Source organism: Topomyia yanbarensis, unplaced genomic scaffold (assembly GCF_030247195.1).
Source record: "Topomyia yanbarensis strain Yona2022 unplaced genomic scaffold, ASM3024719v1 HiC_scaffold_9, whole genome shotgun sequence".
Taxonomy (NCBI): domain Eukaryota; kingdom Metazoa; phylum Arthropoda; class Insecta; order Diptera; family Culicidae; genus Topomyia; species Topomyia yanbarensis.
The window spans coordinates 131,600-154,197 of record NW_026684157.1 but is presented as its reverse complement, the minus strand read 5'-3'; the positions used below and the strand labels follow the sequence as shown (position 1 = coordinate 154,197).

The following is a 22,598-nucleotide window of genomic DNA, read 5'->3' as shown; positions in this document are numbered from 1 at the left end:
GATGCCTTGTGTGGTGGCAGAGGGGAGAGGTGGTGACAGTCCAGTCAAAGCTAAACCATCTGCAAAGAATGGCGCTCATGGCGTTGACTGGTGCTTTCACCACGACTCCGACTGCTGCTCTTGAGGCACTTCTAAATATCAAACCATTACACATACACTTAAAACAAGAAGCACTATCATGTGCATACAGACTGCAGGTTACTGGGCTTTGGAACAGTAATCATGTTGATCTTGCTACCAGTCATACACGATTGTGGTCACAAATGGTTACATGGGGTGAAGATATTCTTGCTCCCAGCGATATTACACTCACTTGTAGTTTTCCTTACAGGACATTCCATGTGAAGATTCCCTCTCGAGAGGAGTGGTTGTCTGGCTTTATGGAAAGACAACAACAAACGCAAGTAGTCTGTTACACTGACGGTTCTCTGATGGAGGGACGTGCTGGTGCAGGTGTCTACTGTCGTGAAATGAGATTGGAACAATCTCACTCACTAGGTAGATACTGTACTGTATTCCAAGCAGAAATCTTTGCGATTATGTGCGGGGTGCAATCGGCCCTTCAACTGAGTTTGTCCGGCAGAGTTATAAACTTCTGCTCCGATAGTCAGGCTGCAATCAAGGCCCTTAGCTCAGACAAATCCCGGTCCAAGCTAGTGATCGCGTGCCGAACCCAAATCGAAGAACTAAGCATTGTCAACACTATCTACCTTGTCTGGGTGCCCGGACATTGCGGTATTACTGGAAATGAATGGGCTGACGAATTGGCCAGGGCAGGTTCAGCGATTGACTTCGTTGGTCCTGAGCCCGCGCTGCCAATTTCGACAAGTTGGATACGGGAAAAAATACGGTCCTGGGCTTCGTCCGAGCACCGCAATTGTTGGAGAAATCTACAAACGTGTCGCCATACAAAGGCGTTTCTAGAACAACCATGCCCAGTGGTTTCGAAAAATCTCTTACATTTTTCGAAGCGCCACTGCGGCATGCTGACCAGGGCTTTAACCGGCCACTGCAAACTCAATTATCACATGGCAACTATTCAGCGCGCTGAGTCTTTTTCATGTGATCTTTGTGAATCCGACTACGGAACCTCATATCATCTGATATGCAGCTGTCCAGCGGTAGCGCAATTGCGATTTCGAATCTTCAGCCGTCCTTATATAGACGAAACCATGTTTGGTCAACTGAAACTCAGAGACATACTAAGTTTCTTATCCAATGTGGTAAAGAGCTTTAGGCTTATTCGCAGGCAAGTTGAACTACTTGTGAGTTTAACTTACCTGTTGTTTATTTTTGTTTTGTGCTGTTATTTTTCCCACCCTTCCAATTCTACTTCCCCACACCTCCTTATCCTTTCTATCCGCTCAGGAAATGATGAAAACACACGGCAAGGCACAAATCCCCGACTATGTACGGGGAACGTGCCATTTGAGCCAATATATTCTGGTTCCTGATTCCTGATTCACTAAACAAAGTCCAAGCTATTGAACAGCCGGTAGTATTTCACTGGTAATTGATCGAAGTTTGAAGCGCGGAAAAAACACTTGTAATGACTGGCTATACACTGAACCCGTTCTTTGATGTTGATGTGATTAGACAACTGTTAGATCAAGACCAATAGATCAGTTACAGGTCAGGATCCCATTCCCACAACTTTTCAAAATTTCTCATGATGTTTAAAACGACAGGTAATCAATGCTGATTTGTTAATTATTCTTGTAATATTGAATGAAGTCCGTCAACATCAATGAATTATTTTCATCAATCCGAGTATTTTTTGGGTGGGTGGCAAGGGGTGGGGTTGAATTTTGAAGCCTTCTCTTGGCTACGCCGTTGCTTGGAGTGCTATATAGCTTTTAATTTTCTAAGATATGTTTCAGATCGATCCGATGTTAGTAACTTAGAAACTTTTCAGTCATCAGGTTCACGCAAATAAAAAAAATTGCATCGATAAGCGGTCAAGCTCCATGTAGACAAATTGGAATTGTTCGGCGTTTATTTTAAGCGATTGTAGATAAAAAATGGAAATACGGAACTTGTTTTATCGAAATAATATTTGGCTAATTTAAATGCTTTACTACTATATTGAACAATAAATAGGCGACAAAGGGTAATTTACAAACAACAAGCTATAACTTTTATAGCCGTAAGCACAAAGCCGTACTAACTGTTTTTAATCCGGACTAACTTTTAAACCGGCCTAAAATATTTGGTAAGCTTTAATCACACGATGCTGTCATTTATATGGCTGCGTTCTGATCTGCGTTACACGTCAATGTTAAAAAACAACAAATTCAAGTTAAAGAAAATTAGTAAATTCATTCCGATATTTTCTTGCAGTAAAATAGCTTTTCTTCGTCAAATATCTCGTTCCATAGGGTTTGAGAACAATTTTGTCAACTTGTTGCCGATATGTTTCTGAACATAGAACTTTAACGTGTTGGATAGTTGAAAGTTGGCCGATGATGTGCAGTACTTTGTAGTGACATAATATGCACAAAAGAAAATAAATTGATATATATATATATATATATATATATATATATATATATATATATATATATATATATATATATATATATATATATATATATATATATATATATATATATATATATATATATATATATATATATATATATATATATATATATATATATATATATATATATATATATATATATATATATATATATATATATATATATATATATATATATATATATATATATATACATATATATATATGTGCATGTTTTTATTCAGTTTGAATAGGCGCTCGTCGAGTTAGAAGTGGCTAAACCATCGGTTGTAATTGGTGCCATGATAGTTATTTCTCGACAAAAATATGATTACTGGTTAAAATCCAACTGTCAAAATTCTCTTTGAAAGGAAATTCCGGACAAACCGTCGCTGGATAAACACAGTTCATAGCAGTTAATGGAAGAGAAAATTTTTCTCTTTTGTTTACTGCCAACATATGTGATTGGCAAGTAACGATTTGTCCGGAATTCCCTTTCAAAGAGAATTTTGACAGTTGGCTTTTAAGCCGGAATTATATGTTTGTCGAGATTTCATACTTTGATTAAAAAATTGGTTAAAATATTTCAATTTGAATTTAAAATGAACTGTGAGTGTCATTCAAATTGAACATGATACCAATCGACGTGGGGGAGAACATTTATTTTCGTTTCAAGTGAATTTTCACAAGTTTGGAATAAAGATCAATTATAAATGAAGGTCTGCGAATTAAAATTATACACGTTTTTCAGCGAGGTTTAAATAAAAAATAAACAAAGATCAAACAGAAAATTAAACTTTGACAGGATGATCATTTATATTCACGAGCGTTATATTTAATTTTTTTGCACTGTGGCAGACATAATATAGATATATTTCTATAATGCATCAATGCAAATTGGAACGATTTATGCCAAAAATCGAAATAAATATATTGATCACCGTTGTCTTCACAATAAATTTCAAAACATTTTGTATTCAGAAGTTTTATGTGATTTTATTCTTATTGGAACATTGCACATATTTAAAATCAATTATTTACTCTTAGTTTAGGGTATTTGTGGAGCTAATTTCTAAGCTGTTAACATTCTGATTCAATTTGCTAACGACCAGTGTAAGTAAATTCATAAAATATTGCATTTTACGATCTATATCCAATTGTCATTTGTTTGGATCTATCCCCTAAAAACAATAATTTTCTTCCGTTATTTACTTTCTTTGATGTGTGATACAATAGATATATGGGCAATCATTCGTGAAAATATGTTATCGATTTATATTAACGAATTAAATGGTCCCGTTTATTCTCTTAGCGATAAGCAAAAAGAAAAGAATCAAAACAATTCTTATTGTAGTTCTGTTTCTAATTCACAAAAACAACTTTGATCTGAAAAGATTGAATAGATCTCAATTTATCCAAACGTGCTGTACTGTAACCCTTTGATGTGCAATTGGAATCAAGCGTGTAGAGAGAAGGAAAGAACGAGGAAATAAAAAAAATGCAGGTAGATAAACACGGTAAAAAAAACTTTACCCATTTTATGAGCTGTCAAAAAATGGGTATCTTATTGCTTATAACAATTGGTGCTTTTATTCATTTCACAACTACTCGATAAGATAATGTCAATGGATATACTGATCTTAATAATGAGTGAAAAGTCATTAAGAATTATTTTAAGCGAGTTAACCTGCAAACTAATGTTCGTAGCGGAAGCTGCAAATTACCGGCCTGCATCTGAGTACGTGGCGGAAACGGAACATTTCGGCAATGCTCATAAAAAACGGCTGTTTAAACTACTGAGGATGTTGCAAATATGCGTTTGGTCTTTTTAGAGCAGCTAAAAGATCCAGCCATTAAAAATATATCCAGTTGGCGGTTTTATTTTGTTAAGTAGTTAAGGAGACAATAATGTGAAATTAATGTTATTTTATGTTTTTTGGTAATTCAGAAATAATTCTATTGATAGTATTTTTCATTCTGGCGCGATTTTCATAAATGGATATTTTTCACGCGTTTTGTTGTAACAGTTCTGCGAAAAATAAAGGGTAAAACATACCCAGGTTGACGTACTAGAGCTGTATTCATTTATGGATACGAACTCTTTACCCACTTGATGGGTTATTCCACTTTTATTGAAAATGCGTAGTTTTCTACGCATTAATTGGTATTTTATTTTATTAGTGTAGTTCGACAGTGCTTGTCTTTCCTACCTGATAAACTGGCTTATTTATTGCCATCTTTATTGCGAGCAAAGAGAGCCATATTTATCCAGAAGAAAGCCGAAGAGAGGATTGAAAATAACGAAATGTATGCAAGAGAAGCATGACAAATTTTTGCATATTTTTGTCTTCTTCCGGTAACATGATGCTGCCATTTGCATTGCTGCGTTCTGATCAGCAATACACGGCTATGTTAAAAAACTGTACAATAAAGTTAATTTAAAATTCACTGTTTATGCCATTTGGTCGGTGTTAAGTCAGACCGGACTAAGTCGCAAAACATCAAAAAATGAGATAATGATAGCACTGGATAAAGAAAATCGTCAGCTACAATCGACTGTTTCCAGATTTGAAATATGTAACAATAAACAAGAATTATGGCAAAAATTAATTTCCAGTCATAATGTAAAGGATGCTGCGATTCAAACTTTAAACTCGTTTTTCTCGAAATCAATATTTTGTCACTTAGTCCGGTCTGACTTAACACCGACCATTTAATAGTCTGATTATTTCGAGAATTTTTTTATTGCTCAATAAAATGGTGAATTGACATCTTGTTGAATGGGATTTATAACATAAGCATTGAATCAAATAAAATAAATTTTTTGAGCAATTTCATCACAAGATGGCGGCTCTGCAGCATTTTCACCTCATGCGCGTTTATTTGGAAGGGGTCCTCGGTCGGAAATCTATCTCCCGTGATTTTTGACCTAGCGCCAAAAACTAAAGTTTTTCTGATTCCTTATGTCAATAGCGATGTACGTAGGATTTCTTCGATATTTTGATTTTAAGCAAAATGGCGCAGTTTTAAGTGAAAAAACGTAGAGAATGTCATAAAAATCTACACAAAATCGTTAATCAATAAAAAGGTAAGAAATAAAAAATTTAATCCTGTCCTGCGTACGTACTAGAAAAATCAATTTTGAATATACTGTGAAAAATGCCATAAAATTTTTTTATTTGCTTCAGATAATTATGTCGTCTATGGAATGGAAATCTGAAATTTTAGCCTGGTGGGGTTTATTATACCATCCTACCCAACTAGTCTACTAACCATGCATATAGAATTTGGCAGACCTACTTTGCTGAAAATGAAGTAATTCAAAGTATCAGCACGATTATCCAATCATGCTTGAAATACCAAAAGTCCAGTAATTTTAATCAATAAAAATTATAATTAGTTACTTCCTATAGTCTTTCATCTGTCTGATAATGAATTGACAATTATAAATTTACAGGTTGATCCTGATACTGGATGCAGACAAAATTTCTTGGACCAATCGTTCTGAATTTTGCACAATTCTTCTTCTTCACATCATTGCCCAGGCAACTACAAAAGTTTTTTACAAACTGCAAAAATATTATTATTTTACAATAACATGTTAATCGTTGTTTTAGCTAGGTTTCAAAGTACTACGAAAAAATCGAAAATCGACCAAAAAATAAAAGCTCCCTTAATTACTTGTGAAATGCTGTAAAAAACAACTGTGCAAATGTCTCAACGTTTGTCCAGTAGATTTTGAGTTATGGTGTATACCGCAAAACAAGATTTCGATGTGGCGCATGACTGAAAAGACAAAAAAAAATCTTTGCATCGAAAAAAATTAAAGTATCCAATTTTTGCCGATAATGCCTTACACAACCCCCCTTAAGTCCCGACACGATTTAAGCGATTTTTCCGTATTCAACTTTTTGCGTCATTTTGCCAAGTCATCTGTCTAGTCTCAGCTTTAACAGCTCTTTCATACCCTGTGCATATCTGTTCTATCATAAAGAATTAAACGAAAATTTGTACTACAGCGGAAATGCAAATCGTTCAATAGCATATCTTTAATTATAAATTACGAAACAATACAAGCAAGCTCCGATAACTTAAATAACGATCAAAATGAGAATATTTGTAACAGTTTGTTTGCTGTCATATTTAAAAGTGTTACTTAGGCTATATGGCATGGCTTCATTTACAATTTTTTATTCAATCTTAGTTTTGAACTCTTTCAAAATCAGTAAAAATATAAACAAAAAACTTCCACTTGCTTATGGTGTTCTTTGTGAGAAAATACAACTAGAAAAGGGAACAAATTGTGATTGTATATTCTTTTCCTCATGTAAAAATAACTAAAAAATTGTGAGCAAATTAAACTTCACTCATTTTGATAGCCATAGGTAAACTAACGAACGAAAACAATTTTCATCTCTGAATCCAATTATAAAATTTCGTTCGACAGTTTCCTTCAATATGATTCGACTTCTGCTAACCTGCAATATAACTCTTCGATGTGGCGTTTTGAAATGAGCGTGTAGCACTTTCTAGATATAGGACGATAAAACATATTAAAAAAAGCATTTAAAATTCGATTACACCTGTTTTTCGTACGGGATAAAACTTGCTTACTTGCCCTCATATGGTTTGTGTGCAACATGGGCCATAATATTGCACATAAAGTTCGAAAAGTTGATTCAAATTATTGAGATGTATGCAAGAGGAACATGGCGGCCTTTTACACTGTTTTCATTTGGCTTCAGGATGCAGCCATTTCTGCAATGACAGGTACTAACGTCTTAGGCCGGACTAAACTCAGGCCTAAAATCAAAGATAGTACCGTGTGGCGGTACCAACTAGATTCAAGCTTACCGCTATTAAAGTATTCAAAATAGATATTTGATGTCTTCAGTAAAGTTAGTCGCAAAAGTAAGAGCTACAATTTTGCTGAAGACATTATTTCAATACAATCACTGCTAAAAATTTATGAAAATATCTCACTCGTATGTGGATTAATCAGCAAAACAATAATACTAAAAGAAAGGCCATATTACATCCATCAAATTCTCCGAAGATACTATTGACCCAAAATTAACTGTTTTGGCGTTAAAAATAGATTGCCTGTTTTTGGTCTTATTTGTGGCTTTGGGAAATGATAAAAATCTAAAAGTTCGATTTCAACAATCTATCTCGTTCGAAAGGTATTCGTATAGGCTATCCAAAGATATATAAATTGTTTATCTATGTCGTCAATTTTGGCAGATAATTTAAAAAAACTGTTAAAAACACAATTTTTACACTTTCAAACATTCATATCTTGGAAACTGGACATCAGAATCAAAAACAAATCAATAGCGTTCTGTCTGGCTGATAGGTCTTCCATTTAAAATTGGTTTGGATAAGATCGTTTCAGCCATCGCTGAGAAACACGAATGAGAGTTTGTCCGTCACTCACACACACACACACACACACACACACACACATATACACATACACACACACATACACACACATACACACATACACACACACAAACTCCGCTAGCGAATGACGGATCCCAATAGTAGCATGTCTGTAATAACATACGTACATGGAACTATTGAGAACCAGAGCTACAGGTCCAAAGCCCTGGTAAAGGAGGATGGTTGTGATGATCCGGGCCGAGATCACCACGTAAAGCAAGGTAGGGCATAACCCCAATTCCAAGGCGTGAAGCGACCCGTGCCGAGGGATGAGTGATCGAGGGGGTGAAAAAGATGCTCGATCGTTAACGGAGCCTGTGGGGTACCTGGGCAACCCCCACAGTAAGCGTCCCTTACCACGCTAATGCGGAGCTCTGGCGTGGCGGACATATATTTCTCGCGCTACTCGTGGGACTATACATGGAGGTAAATAAAAATAAAAACAAACAGACGGAGGTGCCAAACCCCTTCGCAAGAGGTGGTTTGGCGAGGTCTCCCCCCCCGTGGGGAGAGTAGTGGAGCGATGAGTGCTGCATCCGAAAGCACCAGTGACCCCCCAGCGGCGGTAGGCAATAACCCTACCAATGCATCGGAGGTGCCAATAGCTGCGATGCGCAAAGTAGCGAAGCAACTCGATTCTATAATCGACTTCGCTAGCGCAAAGCAGAACATAGCCAAGGAGTTGAAGTTGAGCCTTGTGGAGCTCCGGAAAGCTGTTCGTGTCGCAAGACAGGAACAGCAGGCCTATGTTGAGAGGGTGGAATGTCGGGAGAGGCCCGACAGAGAAACCCAGACAGTGGCCTCCAATAGGGAGGAAAGAGAGAAGGTCGATAGAGGTTCACAGACAGTGGCCTTTCCCTTCTACGGAGCAGCCACGTCGATCGGAGCGGCGACCGAGTTCCCCTCGAAGGGAAAAGGAAAGGGCAATCGCAAGACGGCATCGAATGCGAAGCGCCCTAGGAAGTCGCCAGGCGAGGGTGCCAAAACCGACACCACTCGGCGTGCAACCGTCAAGGTCAAACGCCGCCTGGGTGAGGTAAGCGAGGGCGAGAGTGACCTCGCTGTGGAGAGCGATGGTACGAGCAACCCGGCACGACCGGGGCAGGGGGGCTCAAACCCCTGGACGCTGGTCACCAAGAAAAAGCCGGCACCGAAACCGGAGGTACCGCGGCCTGCGAGGAAGGCCAAGGACAGAGGCGACAAGGACAAATACGCCGATGTCCTTAAATCGATGAAGGCGGCCGAAAGTCTCTCGGCCCTTGGGCAGGATGTGCGTAGCGTAAGACGCACCAACACGGGAGAGATGCTCCTGGTGCTGAAGCGAGGCGCACAATCAAGTGCAGTATATAAGGCCTTGGCCCAAGAGGTCCTTGGTGAGGGCGCCCAAATCAGGTCGCTAGGTGCGGAAACAACTCTCCAGTGCAAGCACCTGGACGAGTTCGCGACCGCAGAAGACGTCGTCGCAGCCGTCAAGGAGCACTGCGGCGTCACAATCGAGCGGGCCTCTGTGCGATTGAGGGACGGACCCTCTGGCACCCAAGTAGCCTACCTCAGGCTACTGAATGCGGATGCCAAAAAGGTAACCGAGAAAGGGAAGCTGAAGATCGGCTGGTCGGTATGCCCTATTAGTATACCCCAGCCGCCTTCAGTGGACAGGTGCTATCGGTGCCTAGAATCCGGCCATAAAGCATACGAATGCAAAGGCATAGATAAGAGCAAGCTATGTCGTCGCTGCGGCGAGGAGGGGCATAAAGAGCGGGGGTGCACTAAGGCATATAAGTGCCTTATCTGCACCGCTAAGAAGCAAGCCCATAAACATGCTATGGGCGGACCTTCGTGTCCCTTCGGCGAGTTAAATAAGAAGAAGCCGTGAGAGTCACACAGCTAAATCTTAACCATTGTGCAGCAGCCCAACAGCTGCTGTGGCAGTCGGTCTCGGAGTCGAGGACAGATGTCGCCCTCTTATCAGACCCGTACAGCATCCCTGCCGGCAACGGCAATTGGGTGTCGGACGGGTCTGGAATGGTGGCAATCTGTACAACGGGAAGGTTCCCGGTTCAAGAGGTAATACACCCCTCCGCCGAGGGTGTGGCGATTGCCAAGATCAATGGTGTGTTCTATTGCAGCTGCTACGCCCCACCAAGGTGGCCAATAGAACAGTTCTACCAGATGATCGACAGGCTCTCGTCGGACCTCGTGGGCCGGAAACCGGTAGTAATAGCGGGAGACTTCAACGCTTGGGCAGTGGAGTGGGGCAGCCGCTGTACAAATAGCAGGGGTCAAGCGCTAATGGAAGCGTTTGCGAAACTCGATACTGTGCTAGCTAATGATGGCTCCGCTAGTACATTCCGTAGAAACGGAGTGGAGGCGTGGATTGATTTGACCTTTGCCAGCCCGAGTCTGGCTCCAGGCATGGAATGGAGGGTAGACGAAGGCTACACCCATAGCGATCATTTAGCAATCCGCTTTAAGATCAACTATGGTGTGCAGCATCCGAGGGCGGGAGATCCCTGTCAGGTACGCGGGTGGAAGTCCAATCACTTCGACAGCGAAGCTTTCACCGCGGCCCTGAGACTGGAGGCCAACACCGACAGTCTAAGCGGGGATGCGCTGGTAGCTGTTCTATCACGCGCGTGCGACGCCACTATGCCGAGAAAAACACTGCCAAGAAACGGTAGATGCCCGGTATACTGGTGGAGTGCCGAGATTGCAGCTCTACGGTCAGCCTGTCTCAGAGCTAGACGTAGGATGCAAAGAGCTCGCACCGAGGATGCAAGAGAGAACCGCCGTAAAGTGTTTCGAGCTGCGAAATTAGCCCTTAACAAGGCTATTAAAAGCAGCAAGAGAGCGTGTTTCGACAACCTGTGTGAGAGTGCCAACGCGAATCCGTGGGGTGACGCCTACCGGATTGTGATGGCCAAGACCAAAGGGGGCTCCTCACCCCCAGAACGGTCTCCGGACCGGTTGGCAACGATTATCGAAGTACTCTTCCCGTCTCGAGCCACAAGCCCCTGGCCACCTGCACTACGAGACAGTGCGGGCACGGTCGAAATGGTGGCTCCAGTGACGAATGAAGAACTACTCGCAGTGGCTAAATCCCTAGCAATGAACAAAGCTCCAGGGCCGGATGGAGTTCCAAACGACGCTCTCAAGGCAGCGATCATAGCGAACCCGAACATGTTCAGGCTAGCTATGCAGAGATGCCTTGACGAGTGCCGTTTCCCCGATAGATGGAAAAGGCAGAAACTGGTGCTGTTGCCGAAGCCCGGGAAGCCGCCAGGCGACCCATCGGCGTACAGACCAATCTGTCTGATAGACACGACTGGCAAACTGCTTGAGAGGATCATCCTCAACAGGCTCACCCCGTACGCGGAAGGTACGGACGGTCTGTCAAGCAACCAGTTTGGCTTTCGGAAGGGTAAGTCCACAGTGGACGCTCTCAACTCAGTGATAAATACTGCCGAGATAGCGATCCAACGAAAAAGGCGAGGTATTCGATACTGTGCGTTAGTGACACTTGACGTGAAGAACGCATTCAACAGCGCAAGCTGGGATGCCATCGCGCTCTCGTTACACCGGCTTAGCCTACCGGTGGGTCTGTACCGGATCCTGGAAAGTTACTTCCAAAACCGCGTACTGCTATACGAGACCGATGCCGGTCAGAAAAGGGTTCCGATTACCGCCGGAGTACCGCAGGGCTCGATCCTAGGCCCGGTGCTATGGAACCTCATGTATGACGGGGTTCTGAGACTGAAGTTCCCTCCTGGGGTCAAGATCGTCGGCTTTGCCGACGACGTAACCTTGGAGGTCTACGGGGAGTCAATTCCTGAGGTAGAACTAACCGCAGAACACGCGTTTAGCACGGTGGAGGAATGGATGAGCGCGAGAGGCCTGGAGCTCGCTCATCATAAGACGGAGGTAGTTATCGTCAACAACCGCAAGTCGGCACAACATGCAGTTATCCATGTGGGAGAAGTCGCGATCACTTCACAGCGAAGTCTGAAGTCTCTCGGAGTCATTATAGACGACAAGCTGACCTTCGGCAGCCATGTCGACTATACGTGCAAGAGAGCGTCGACTGCTGTTGCGGCACTATCGAGAATGATGTCCAACAGCTCAAAGGTGTGCGCCAGTAGACGTAGGTTACTGGCAGGCGTTGCCGTATCTATCCTCAGGTACGGCGGCCCGTCATGGTCAAGAGCACTGAGGGTAATCAGTTACCTACAGAAACTGGAGAGCACCTACCGCGTGATGTGCCTCAGAGTGATATCTGCCTACCGCACGGTATCACACGATGCATCCTGCGTGATAGCGAGCATGATGCCAGTCGGGCTGGTCATTCGGGAATATGAGGAGTGCTTTGAGCTACGTGGAAATAGGAGAGCCCGCGAGCGCACCAGGGCGACCTCGGTCGCCAGATGGCAGCGTGAGTGGGACAACTCCTCGAAAGGTAGGTGGACCCACCGGCTGATACCTAGCATATCGAGCTGGGTGGGAAGACCCCATGGGGAAGTTCACTTCCACCTGACACAATTCCTGTCAGGCCATGGCTGTTTCCGTCAGTACCTCCACAGGTTCGGGCACGCGGAGGTCCCAGTCTGCCCGGACTGCCCAGGTGTAGATGAAACTGCCGAACACATACTGTTCGTATGTCATCGGTTCGACGTCGAAAGAAGAGCAATGCTTGACGTCTGTGGCTGGGACACAACCCCTGATATCCTTATTCAGAGGATGTGTCAATCGGTGGAGAAGTGGAACGCAGTCTCGGCTGCTACCATCCAGATTGCCAGTAGGCTACAGGTAATCTGGCGAACTGAGCAACAGACGACGGGCACGGCTAACTAGTGATTGGTTAGCTTGAGCGAAAAAGGCCAAGCGCAAAATAAGAGAATGAATGGTCTGTTCATGCCGAGGTAGGTTGGCGCAGCGAATGGCAACCGCGTAAGGGGTAAACCCAGCCACCCCGAAGCAAGATAGAAGAGTGAGTGTATGAGCGTATAAGTGGACTGCCTCCTGCCAAGACGGGAGGGTCGTAGCGTAGTATGTTGGAACTAAGCTATCGATGCCTCATGGCGTGGCAGAGGAGTGAAAGGGTGAGCATCCAAGTCAGTCTCACACTGCATGTTAAGGGTGAGCATAAAAGTCAGCCTCACAGGTTGGTAGAGGCTAGCACAAAAGTCAGCCTAGCAAGGAATGAAAAAGGTGAGCACAAAAGTCAGCCTCGCATGGTATGTCAGAAGTGGGGCCTAAGAAAAATGTCCCACAAGGGATGCCAGAGGGAGTGACAAAGGTACAATAGAGTGGCACGTTTGAGAGTGAATCAGGTGATAGCACCCAAATCAGCCTCACATGGTATGGGTAGGGCGAGCACAAAAGTAAGCCTAGCAAGGAATGAGTAAGGTGAGCGTACAAGTCAGCCTCGCATGGAACGTAAAAGGTGAGCACAAAAGTCAGCCTCATGTGGGAGTGTTTGAGAGTGAATCAAAGTGCGATTGAGAGAGCACCCAAGTAAGCCTCATACAGGATGTATGAACGCGTGAGTGAGAGTGAATGAGTACATTTAGTACAGCCATCCCCCCAGAAGTAATACCGAGAGGTAGTTCCTGGGAGGAATGATGGCGGAGCCCAATGGAGTTTAGTCGGTATTAATGGCTGGTCACCATTTGAGTCCGACACGCCCCCAGTGCACCCCGTGCGGTAGATTGGACCCTACCAATAGCACGTGTACTGGGCTAGGACATAAAGGTCTTCTCCATTGTAAAAAAAAACACACGCACACACACACACACACACACACAGCGGAACCGTGAAAAGCTAAACAGGACATTCCGACTGATGGCCGTAAGAGTCGCGAGTGCCTACAGAACAATATCGTCGGAGGCAGTATGCGTTATCGCCGGGATGATCCCCATCTGTATTACCCTGGCGGAGGACGTGGAATGCCATCAGCGGAGAAATGCACGTAACGCTAGGAGACTGGTTCGAGCGGACTCGTTGGCTAAATGGCAACAGGAGTGGGACAACGCGGAGAATGGAAGGTGGACCCACCGACTCATCCCAAATGTATCGGCCTGAGTACATAGGAAGCATGGAGAGGTAAACTTCCATTTGACGCAGTTTTTGTCCAGGCGCGGATGCTTCCGGAAGTACTTTCATCGGTTTGGACATGCTTCGTCACTCCTTTGCCCGGAGTACGCGACTGTGCAGGAGACACCAGAACACGTGGTCTTCGAATGCCCTATATTCGAAGAAGTTCGTAGGGGTATACCTGGTATGACAGTAGACAATATCGTCGAAGAGATGTACCGTGACGAACATACCTGGGACGCTGTCAATAGAGTGGTCTCGAGCATACTCTCCGAGCTCCAGAGGAAGTGGCGAAGAAACCAACAAGAAGCCACTAATCGGGTTTCGAGAGAAATTCCGCCGCCGGGGAACTCTCCAACTGTGAAGACTAGGTCCACCGCCGGGGACCAGTTGAGTAGTACGCGACGTAGCACCGAGCTGGGTCGTCGGAGCGCCTGTGAACCGGACGTCAAGCTTCACCGGAATCGCAGAACCGACCTCGACATCCTACCGGGTAGCTCGTGAGTAGGCTAGATCCACCACTGGGGATTAGACAGAGTAGACCGCGTCGCAGAGCTAGCAGTGGGTCGTTGGGGCGCTGGTGAACCGGAAGTTACGCTCCACCCGGAATCGCCGGATAGACGTCAGCATTTACTGTATGGCCCGTTGAGTAGGCTAGATCCACCGCCGGGGACTAAATCAAGTAGATCGGGACGACGCGGAGAGCTAAATGGCTCACAAAAACGAACATCGGAATCAGGAGAAATCTACCGCTCGGTTGCAGGAGAATAGGCTAGATCCATTGTTGGGAATAGACTGAGTAGTTCGCGAACAAGTGAGGGCGGGAGCTGAATGGCTCATCGGGAAAGTAGAGCGAAACGGAACGAGAGGAAGCCAAAGGGCTTAAGAAATTGTGGTGCTAAAACAAAAGAAGAATCGTTAACGGGAGAGCCTCCTTCACCGGGGAACTCTCCGTCGGCGTAAGCTAGATCCACCGCCGGGGACTAGACTGAGTAGACCACTACGAAATACCACCAGTCGCAGGTCGTCGGGACATCAGCGAACCTGAAGTTTGCAGCCCAGACTGTATTCGTAGGGGAGGAGTACTAAGCCTCGACTCACAGCCAGCTTACCGACTGCCATGCAGAACTTGCCAGTCTGTGTGGATGGTAGAGAATTGGTGGTGTGTAGAGGAGTGGGGCTGTAACCCTGCGGAAGAAACGAACTAGTAAGTAGTTGAATTAGAGTGTGTGCTGTGCACATAAGAACCCCTCCCCAAAGTAATGCCGTACGGTAGTGCCGGGGAGGAATCAGGTTCTGGGCAAGAGCAGTGGTTTTTTAGCGGGTCGGGTGATGGCAGCCCAAACTCGTTCCCTGAGACATTGGGGTTTTGTACATTTTCCCTCAGGTCTAGGTTTTCCTGAAAAGTTTTTTACTGCTCTCTAAAAAAAGACAGACATTGTCCCAAATCGTCGAGCTGAGTCGATTGGTATATAAGACTCGGCCCTCCGGGCCTCGGAAAAAATCTTGAAAGTTTAAGCGAATTCTAAACATTTTTTTTATAAGAAATGTAAAACCCCTTAATTGAAAAATCTCAACGTAAGGATTAGGTATGTTTTACATAGAATGTGTATGCAAAGTTTGAAAGAAATCGGTTAAGTAGTTTTGGAATGGCAAGTAATACCGCAAATCATGTTTTTCGAGAGACGTTCTACAAAAAGCTTCGTCACCAAGTCGTTTGTCGATATTTTAGCATAGAAAAATTACAGCATGATATTGAAATTGTATAATCGCAAAAATATGTTTTTTTCTCGCCGGAAACCTTATCCCCCTTAAACCAGAGTTAGAGAGATTTAAAAACTGTTCTTCGGACCAATTTCACTACTTTACAGCATTTCTCCTGTGGTCATTTTTAATGTAAAATCGTGTGCTGAATCCGAAAATGAAGGCCAAAAAATTTACAGTAGAACAGTTTTTGAGTTACAGTAAAACAAATGAATTTCACCTTTAAAATTAAAAGTGCGTTCTGCAAAATGCATAGATATGAAATGCTGCTGTAGTGTATAGATATGAAATATTATTATGTTGTATTAAAGGTAGTTGAATGTCGTTTGAACATTGTGTTTTAGTGCGACTACTGGTTCTGACGTTATTTACGAGTTCAGTGAACTTTTTCTTAATCTTAATCGTTTGGTCAAAATTTTGGGCAGATTAAACAATTCCAAAAATTATATTTTTATGGAAACTCAGAGCCTACTAATAACCAATTAAAATAAGTACCTATTAGTTTAAATCGGATGAAAATTGCGAAAGTTTTTCAAATTTTTGTAAGATGAAAATTTTTGTGTTCCTTTAGGTCAACTTATTGAACCGTCTCGATTTCATTTTTTTCTAGGGCTTGTTAAATAATATATGAGGACTCTCTGTCTGAAATAAATTAAAGAATTTTGAATGAATTTAATGTGGTGTAATATTCGAAATCGTTTATCCAAATGATTCAAAACTCCTTTTAACTATAATTGTATACTCAGTGGAGGAATGTCATCAAAAATTTGACATTAAGAATACGCATAATATAGATATGTGTCATACAGAATCGTATATGTGCAAAATACGTTATAAACTGCACGCTCTACAACGCCTTCATACACATAATTGACGGCGCAAAATGTTAAATGGGGGCACTAGCTACGAATTATGACTTATCCACCTATTTCGTCACATTTTGCTCTAGTAACAATTTATTTTACGTTATTAAAACGTCTAGAGGTTCGTAATTTGAAATTATATTGGATTCACATTGGCTTCTACGATGAACTGATTTTACTGTACTGGTCCGCAAAACTTCAATATAGTACAATACGTTACGTAGAATATCCAAGCGCAATTATAAAATATTCTGCGTTCTTCAAATCATTCTGAAGTTCAGATTTTGAGATTTTAAACCTAAAATAAGTCTTGTTCGCTGTCCTACATAATTTCAAAACACAAACTGCTAGATGTTCTAGGAGGGAAAATAAATTGAATGTTTTACAAATTATTAGTTTTATAATACATGACGTATGTAGCATCACATATATCTACGGGTTCATATAGTTTGTATTAACATTGTACAAAAACCATTTTAACACCTAGCATTTCAAAACACAAATTTTATGAAAATTTTTCATAAAAAAAATATTTTGCCCCTCTCTTGTATATAGAATTTTATTTCCAGTCTTAAGATAGCTGTAAAATTTTTCTTTTTTATAAAAAAAAATATTTCAACATTGTAACCTCCTAGTTTTAAGGTATCCAAAATGTAAAAACAAAAGAATTTGGCACCGCCAAGCTAACGTATTTGTGCCTATCAAATAAACGAAATGAATAAAAAAAATTACTCCACATTAAATTCTTTCAAAATTCTTCAATTTACTTGTTAAACAGAATTCTAACAGAGAGTCCCCCATAGATTATGAAACAAGCCCTAGAAAAAATTGAAATTGAGACGGTTCATAAGTTGACCCAAAGAAATTCAAAAATTCTCATGTTACAAAAAAATGAATAACTTTCGCATCTTTCATCAGATTTAAACTAACAAGTGCTTATTTTCATTGGTCATTAGCAGGCTTTAAGTTTACATAAACATATAATTTTTAGCATTGCTTTATCGAACCTTTACCAAACGAACATTTTTCTATAAAAAAAATTAGAAGAAATTAAGAAAAATTTCAATAAACTCGTAAATAACGTCAGGACTAGTAACCTCACTAAAACACAACGTTCAAACGACCGAAATTGAATTCATTTAATTCAACATAATAGTATTTCATATCTATGCACTACAGCCGAAGATATTAGGATTTTACTGAACGTACTTTTTATTTTAAACGCGAAATTCATTTTTTTACTGTAAATCTAAAACTGTCCTACTATTAATTTTTTGGACTTCATTTTCGAATTCAGCACACAATTTTACATTAGAAATAGTGTTCAAATATTGAAGTTCAGATTTTTATTTTTATTTTGTAACCTAGTGTTTTCAATGCTTCCATCCCACATATGCACAAACTATAAAATTTTCATCAAAATCGGGGCAATACAACCTCTCGAACAATAGGGTTTTAAAATAGTCTGTAGAACATCGCTAGAGAGCGCTGCAAATCGATTTCGTTCGGCTTCATGCAAATTGACTCGCCCTACTCTATCTATAGGTATTTGTGAGTTGCGCTCAGTACTAATTTAAATCATATTAACATGTGTTTCAATCACGATTCTTACTATCTTGTGTTGTTTCTACAGGGAAAATTTTTCTCGTGCTCTGACGGTTCGAAGATGCAAGAAGCTGATTGCCAGTAAGTAATTTCAACATCCTCCGTCACCTAAAACATGACATCTTACGATCTATTGTCTCTTATGTATTTCGTTTCTAGTGGGACATATCTCGTTTACGAGGATGGAAATGTTGACAAGCCTGTTTCTAAAGAACGAGAATGGACCAGAAACCGTTTCCACTTTGATGATGTTTCGAAAGCAATGCTCACTCTATTCACAGTGTCAACGTTTGAGGGGTGGCCAGGGTATGTTTATAAAACCACATAAAATAATAATTGACAATTACTTTACTTTTATTGTAGTCTTCTATATGTCTCGATTGACTCTCATGAGGAAGATTCCGGCCCCATACATAATTTTAGGCCTATTGTTGCAGCATATTATATTATCTACATCATTATTATCGCTTTTTTTATGGTTAACATATTCGTTGGTTTCGTTATTGTAACATTCCAAAATGAAGGCGAGCAGGAATATAAAAATTGCGATTTGGATAAAAATCAACGAAACTGCATAGAATTTGCCCTTAAAGCCAAACCCATTCGTCGGTATATTCCGAAGCATAGAATACAATATAAAGTATGGTGGTTCGTGACATCGCAGCCATTTGAATATATGATATTCATGTTAATCATGATCAACACAATTACGCTATCAATGAAATTCTACCGCCAACCAGAAATGTATACTGATGTACTTGATTCCTTAAATTTGATATTTACTGCAGTTTTCGCTTTAGAATTTGTTTTCAAACTGGCTGCGTTCAGATTCAAGGTAAATATTCTAGACTGCTATAGTTCAATTGGAAAGTTGTCAAAATCGCATGTGCACTACGCAGAGAACAGTCTTTCATATTGAAACAAATAAGACTACATCCATGCCATTTAAAATTGATATGAGGTTAGTAGCGCACCTGGCGCAATTACCGAACTACATTTGAATACAGGGGAATTATGGGTAAAACCGACACTGTGGATAAAACCGACAGTCCACGACTTCACCCAGAAATCAAATTTTTATTCGTTTTATAATAACAGGTACGACTACCTATGTTGCTCATTTCGTGATAAATTTCATTTATATGGGTATGACAAATGTCAAAAAATAAACAAAACATACGCAAGCATACCGTTCATGCTGGTTTGGATGCTAGATTTTGTTTGTTGATTTTAGCACAGAGAACAGACATATAAGCTAGAACAAACTTTCCCGAAAAGTTTTCAACTTGTGTAAGAAATAAAACTGTCGCTTTGAAATGACAACAGCAAGTAGCAACTTGCCACTGGTCGGCGCTTCGATCGGCCAGCAATCGCGATACGTGACTTGTGTGCAAACTTGGATACAATGATGATTCACGCATGCGAACCTGTATACAATGGTGATTTTCAACGTATTTTCTTTTAAGTGTTTACACAGGTTTTTCGGGAAAGTTTGTTCTAGCTTATATGTCTGTTCTCTGTGGTTAGACCGAACTAGGTAACAATTTATTGATTTCAAGAAAAACGAGTTTAAAGTTTGAATCGCAGTATCCTCTACATAATAATTAGAAATTACTTTTTGCCATAATTTTTGCTTTTTCTTACATATTTAAAATCTGGCAAAAGTCAAATGTTGCTGAAGTAATTCTGTATCCAATTCTATCAATATCTCATTTTTTGATGTTTGTATACCTAGTTGATTCGTGCAAAATCAGAACCCGAATCTGGTAGCTTTACTACGAAGTGTATCTTTCTTCCAAGCAGTGATGTACCGATGGGAAAAATTCCATCTTCCCGGGTTTTTATTTTTGGGCTTTAACCGGGTTTTTTCCCAAATCATTTTAACCCGGACGAAATATGGTTTTTTTCGTTTTATCGAATGTATGATGTTCATTTAATGTTTTGCCTTTTTCAATAGAAAGGTATTGCAATTGCTCTGAAAACCGACTTTTTAACGAAGGCCCGGAGGGCCGAGTGACATATACCATTCGATTCAGTTCGTCGAGTTCGGCAAATGTCTGTGCGTGTATATGTATGTGTGTATGTATGTATGTGTGTATGTGCGTCTGTATGTGCATGTGACCAAAAATGGCACTCATTTTTCTAAGAGATGGCTGAACCGATTTTGACAAACTTAGTCTCAAATGAAAGGTGTTGCAGGGTGAAAGGGTTCCCATAAGCTGCTATTGAATCTCTAGTGGATCCGACTTCCGGTTCCGGAATTACAGGGTGGTGAGCACGATCAAGCAGAAAATGTCGATTTTAATAAATTCTGCAATGAATGCATAAAGGTGAATTTTTTACCAAAATATGACCACAACTGCTTCGATTTGTAGTATTAGGTCACTAACATCCATTCAAAGTCTATTTGGTAAATTGGCAACCATCGTCGGTTCTGGAAGCCCCAGCGGAAGTATCCAAGTTCAGAATAACAGTCACATCGGTTTCTCGAAAATGGCTAGACCGATTCAACCAAACTTAGTCTCAAATGAAAGGTGTTGAGTCCCCGTATATGGCAATTAAATTTCATCCCGATCCGACTTCCAGTTCTGGAGTTACGGGTTGTGGCGTGCGATCACATAGCAAATTGTGATTCAAACCGATACTCCGATGAAAGCAAAAAAGGTAAAAATTTCGCTAAAATGTCTCTCAAACTACTTAAATTTGCAGTTCTAGATCACCGACGGCCAACCAAACTTTCGTTGGCTACATCGACTACCATAGACGGTTCCGGAAGTGCCCGGGAAAAGCGGCCATCTTTCAAAATTGACGAACTCACATCAGTTTCCCGGAAATGGTTGGGCCGATTTTCACAAGCTTAGTCTCAAATGATAGCTACAATATCCCACAGATGTCTATAAAATTTCGTACGGATCTCTTATATGGGTCCGGATATATAGACTAAACCATCAGGTCACATATGAAATTCCCATATAAGCCGGAACTCAATTTTTTTTTCAATGGGGGAATCCCATGAAATTTCAGAAATCGAATTCGTATTTTTGATGCCAAACATCTTTAAAATGCATGAAACGTCGAGATTTTATGTTATCTCGATTTTTTTTTTATAAACATCGACTTTTTGGGACTTATCCGATTTCGCTCCGTTTTTCAATTCAATGTTACCGTGGCTGGTTTTTCTTTTGCAAAATTTTAGAACTCGAATAATGATTTCTTTTCTTGTATATAGTTGTCAAGTCATGTATAATAAAATTGTAATGTATATATTTGAAAATTTTTAATAAATATAAGCAACTAAAAAATTCTCGTGTTCACGATTGAGAAAGGCACAATTGCACCGCTAGGTGGATTAAAACAGGTTTTTAACCTTTGGGCAGTCGCGCTAGTGCACGCTGCTCTGAAAATCTAGCGAAATCGTCTTAGGGCACCAGCGGCTGCTCGTTCAGTAGGCCATAAGCGCGACTTCCGGAGGGTTAAGGAATCTTGCATTTACATTTGAGAGACCGAAAATAAAAGTCGCAAGGATAAAACATACTTTGTAGAACCCCCTCCTGATATCTTAGCATGTAAAGATCGAATGTATACATCAAGCGTAAAAATCGGAGATCCTTGAGTATAAGAATCGCTTAGAATATTCTCACCTGAAAAAGTCGGCAAGTATGAACCTCCAGTATAATTCGCTCACAGGAAATTCCGTACAACGCTACATTCAATATTAAAAGTTGGATAAAGAAAAGTCCTTTGTAAGAACCGGATATACTTTTTTACGGTTTTTATTCTATATGACATAATCGAAAAGCTCCTGTCCGATTTTGAAATATTTTCACATTCTAGTATATTTATAACGGGTTTTACGACTTTAATTTCAATCCATTCTATATTCCAACTTGTTTCATATAATACTGGGAACAATATTCATTGTTACTCTGACTAGTGAAAATTAGAATAATCGTATGATGCCAAAACTACTTTTATTCTGCTTGTTACTCATTTTAAGGGCAACAGTAGAAAAAATGTTTAGTACGTTTAGGTGCATTCACAGTAAGAAACGCAACCCAAAAAGTGTTTTATCACTTATTTAACCACAATATTTGTAAAGAAATGTTGGATCACCGCTATAACAATGATTCAATCGAGGAAAACCATTCAGAATTCATATACATGCAAAACTTTATGACAATAACGCTCATAAATAAAATAAAAATGTTTGGATAACAATACATTAATGTTCAATTACTAAAATATCAAAAAATTGCAAAAAAACCCAATTTTCCCGCGAAAAAAACCTTGGGTTTTTGGGTAAACAGGTCTAA

At 40.9% G+C, this 22,598-nt stretch overlaps 1 protein-coding gene across 1 annotated transcript in view; it reads left to right on the top strand.

The window, feature by feature from the left end:
- LOC131696196 (muscle calcium channel subunit alpha-1-like) overlaps positions 1 to 22,598 on the top strand; it is a 192,001-nt gene that overhangs the window by 136,204 nt on the left and 33,199 nt on the right. Inside the window, exons 2-4 of the mRNA XM_058984740.1 lie at positions 18,314 to 18,366; positions 18,445 to 18,591; positions 18,649 to 19,120. Coding sequence (XP_058840723.1) covers positions 18,314 to 18,366; positions 18,445 to 18,591; positions 18,649 to 19,120 — 672 coding nt within the window. The remainder of the gene's footprint in view (positions 1 to 18,313; positions 18,367 to 18,444; positions 18,592 to 18,648; positions 19,121 to 22,598) is intronic.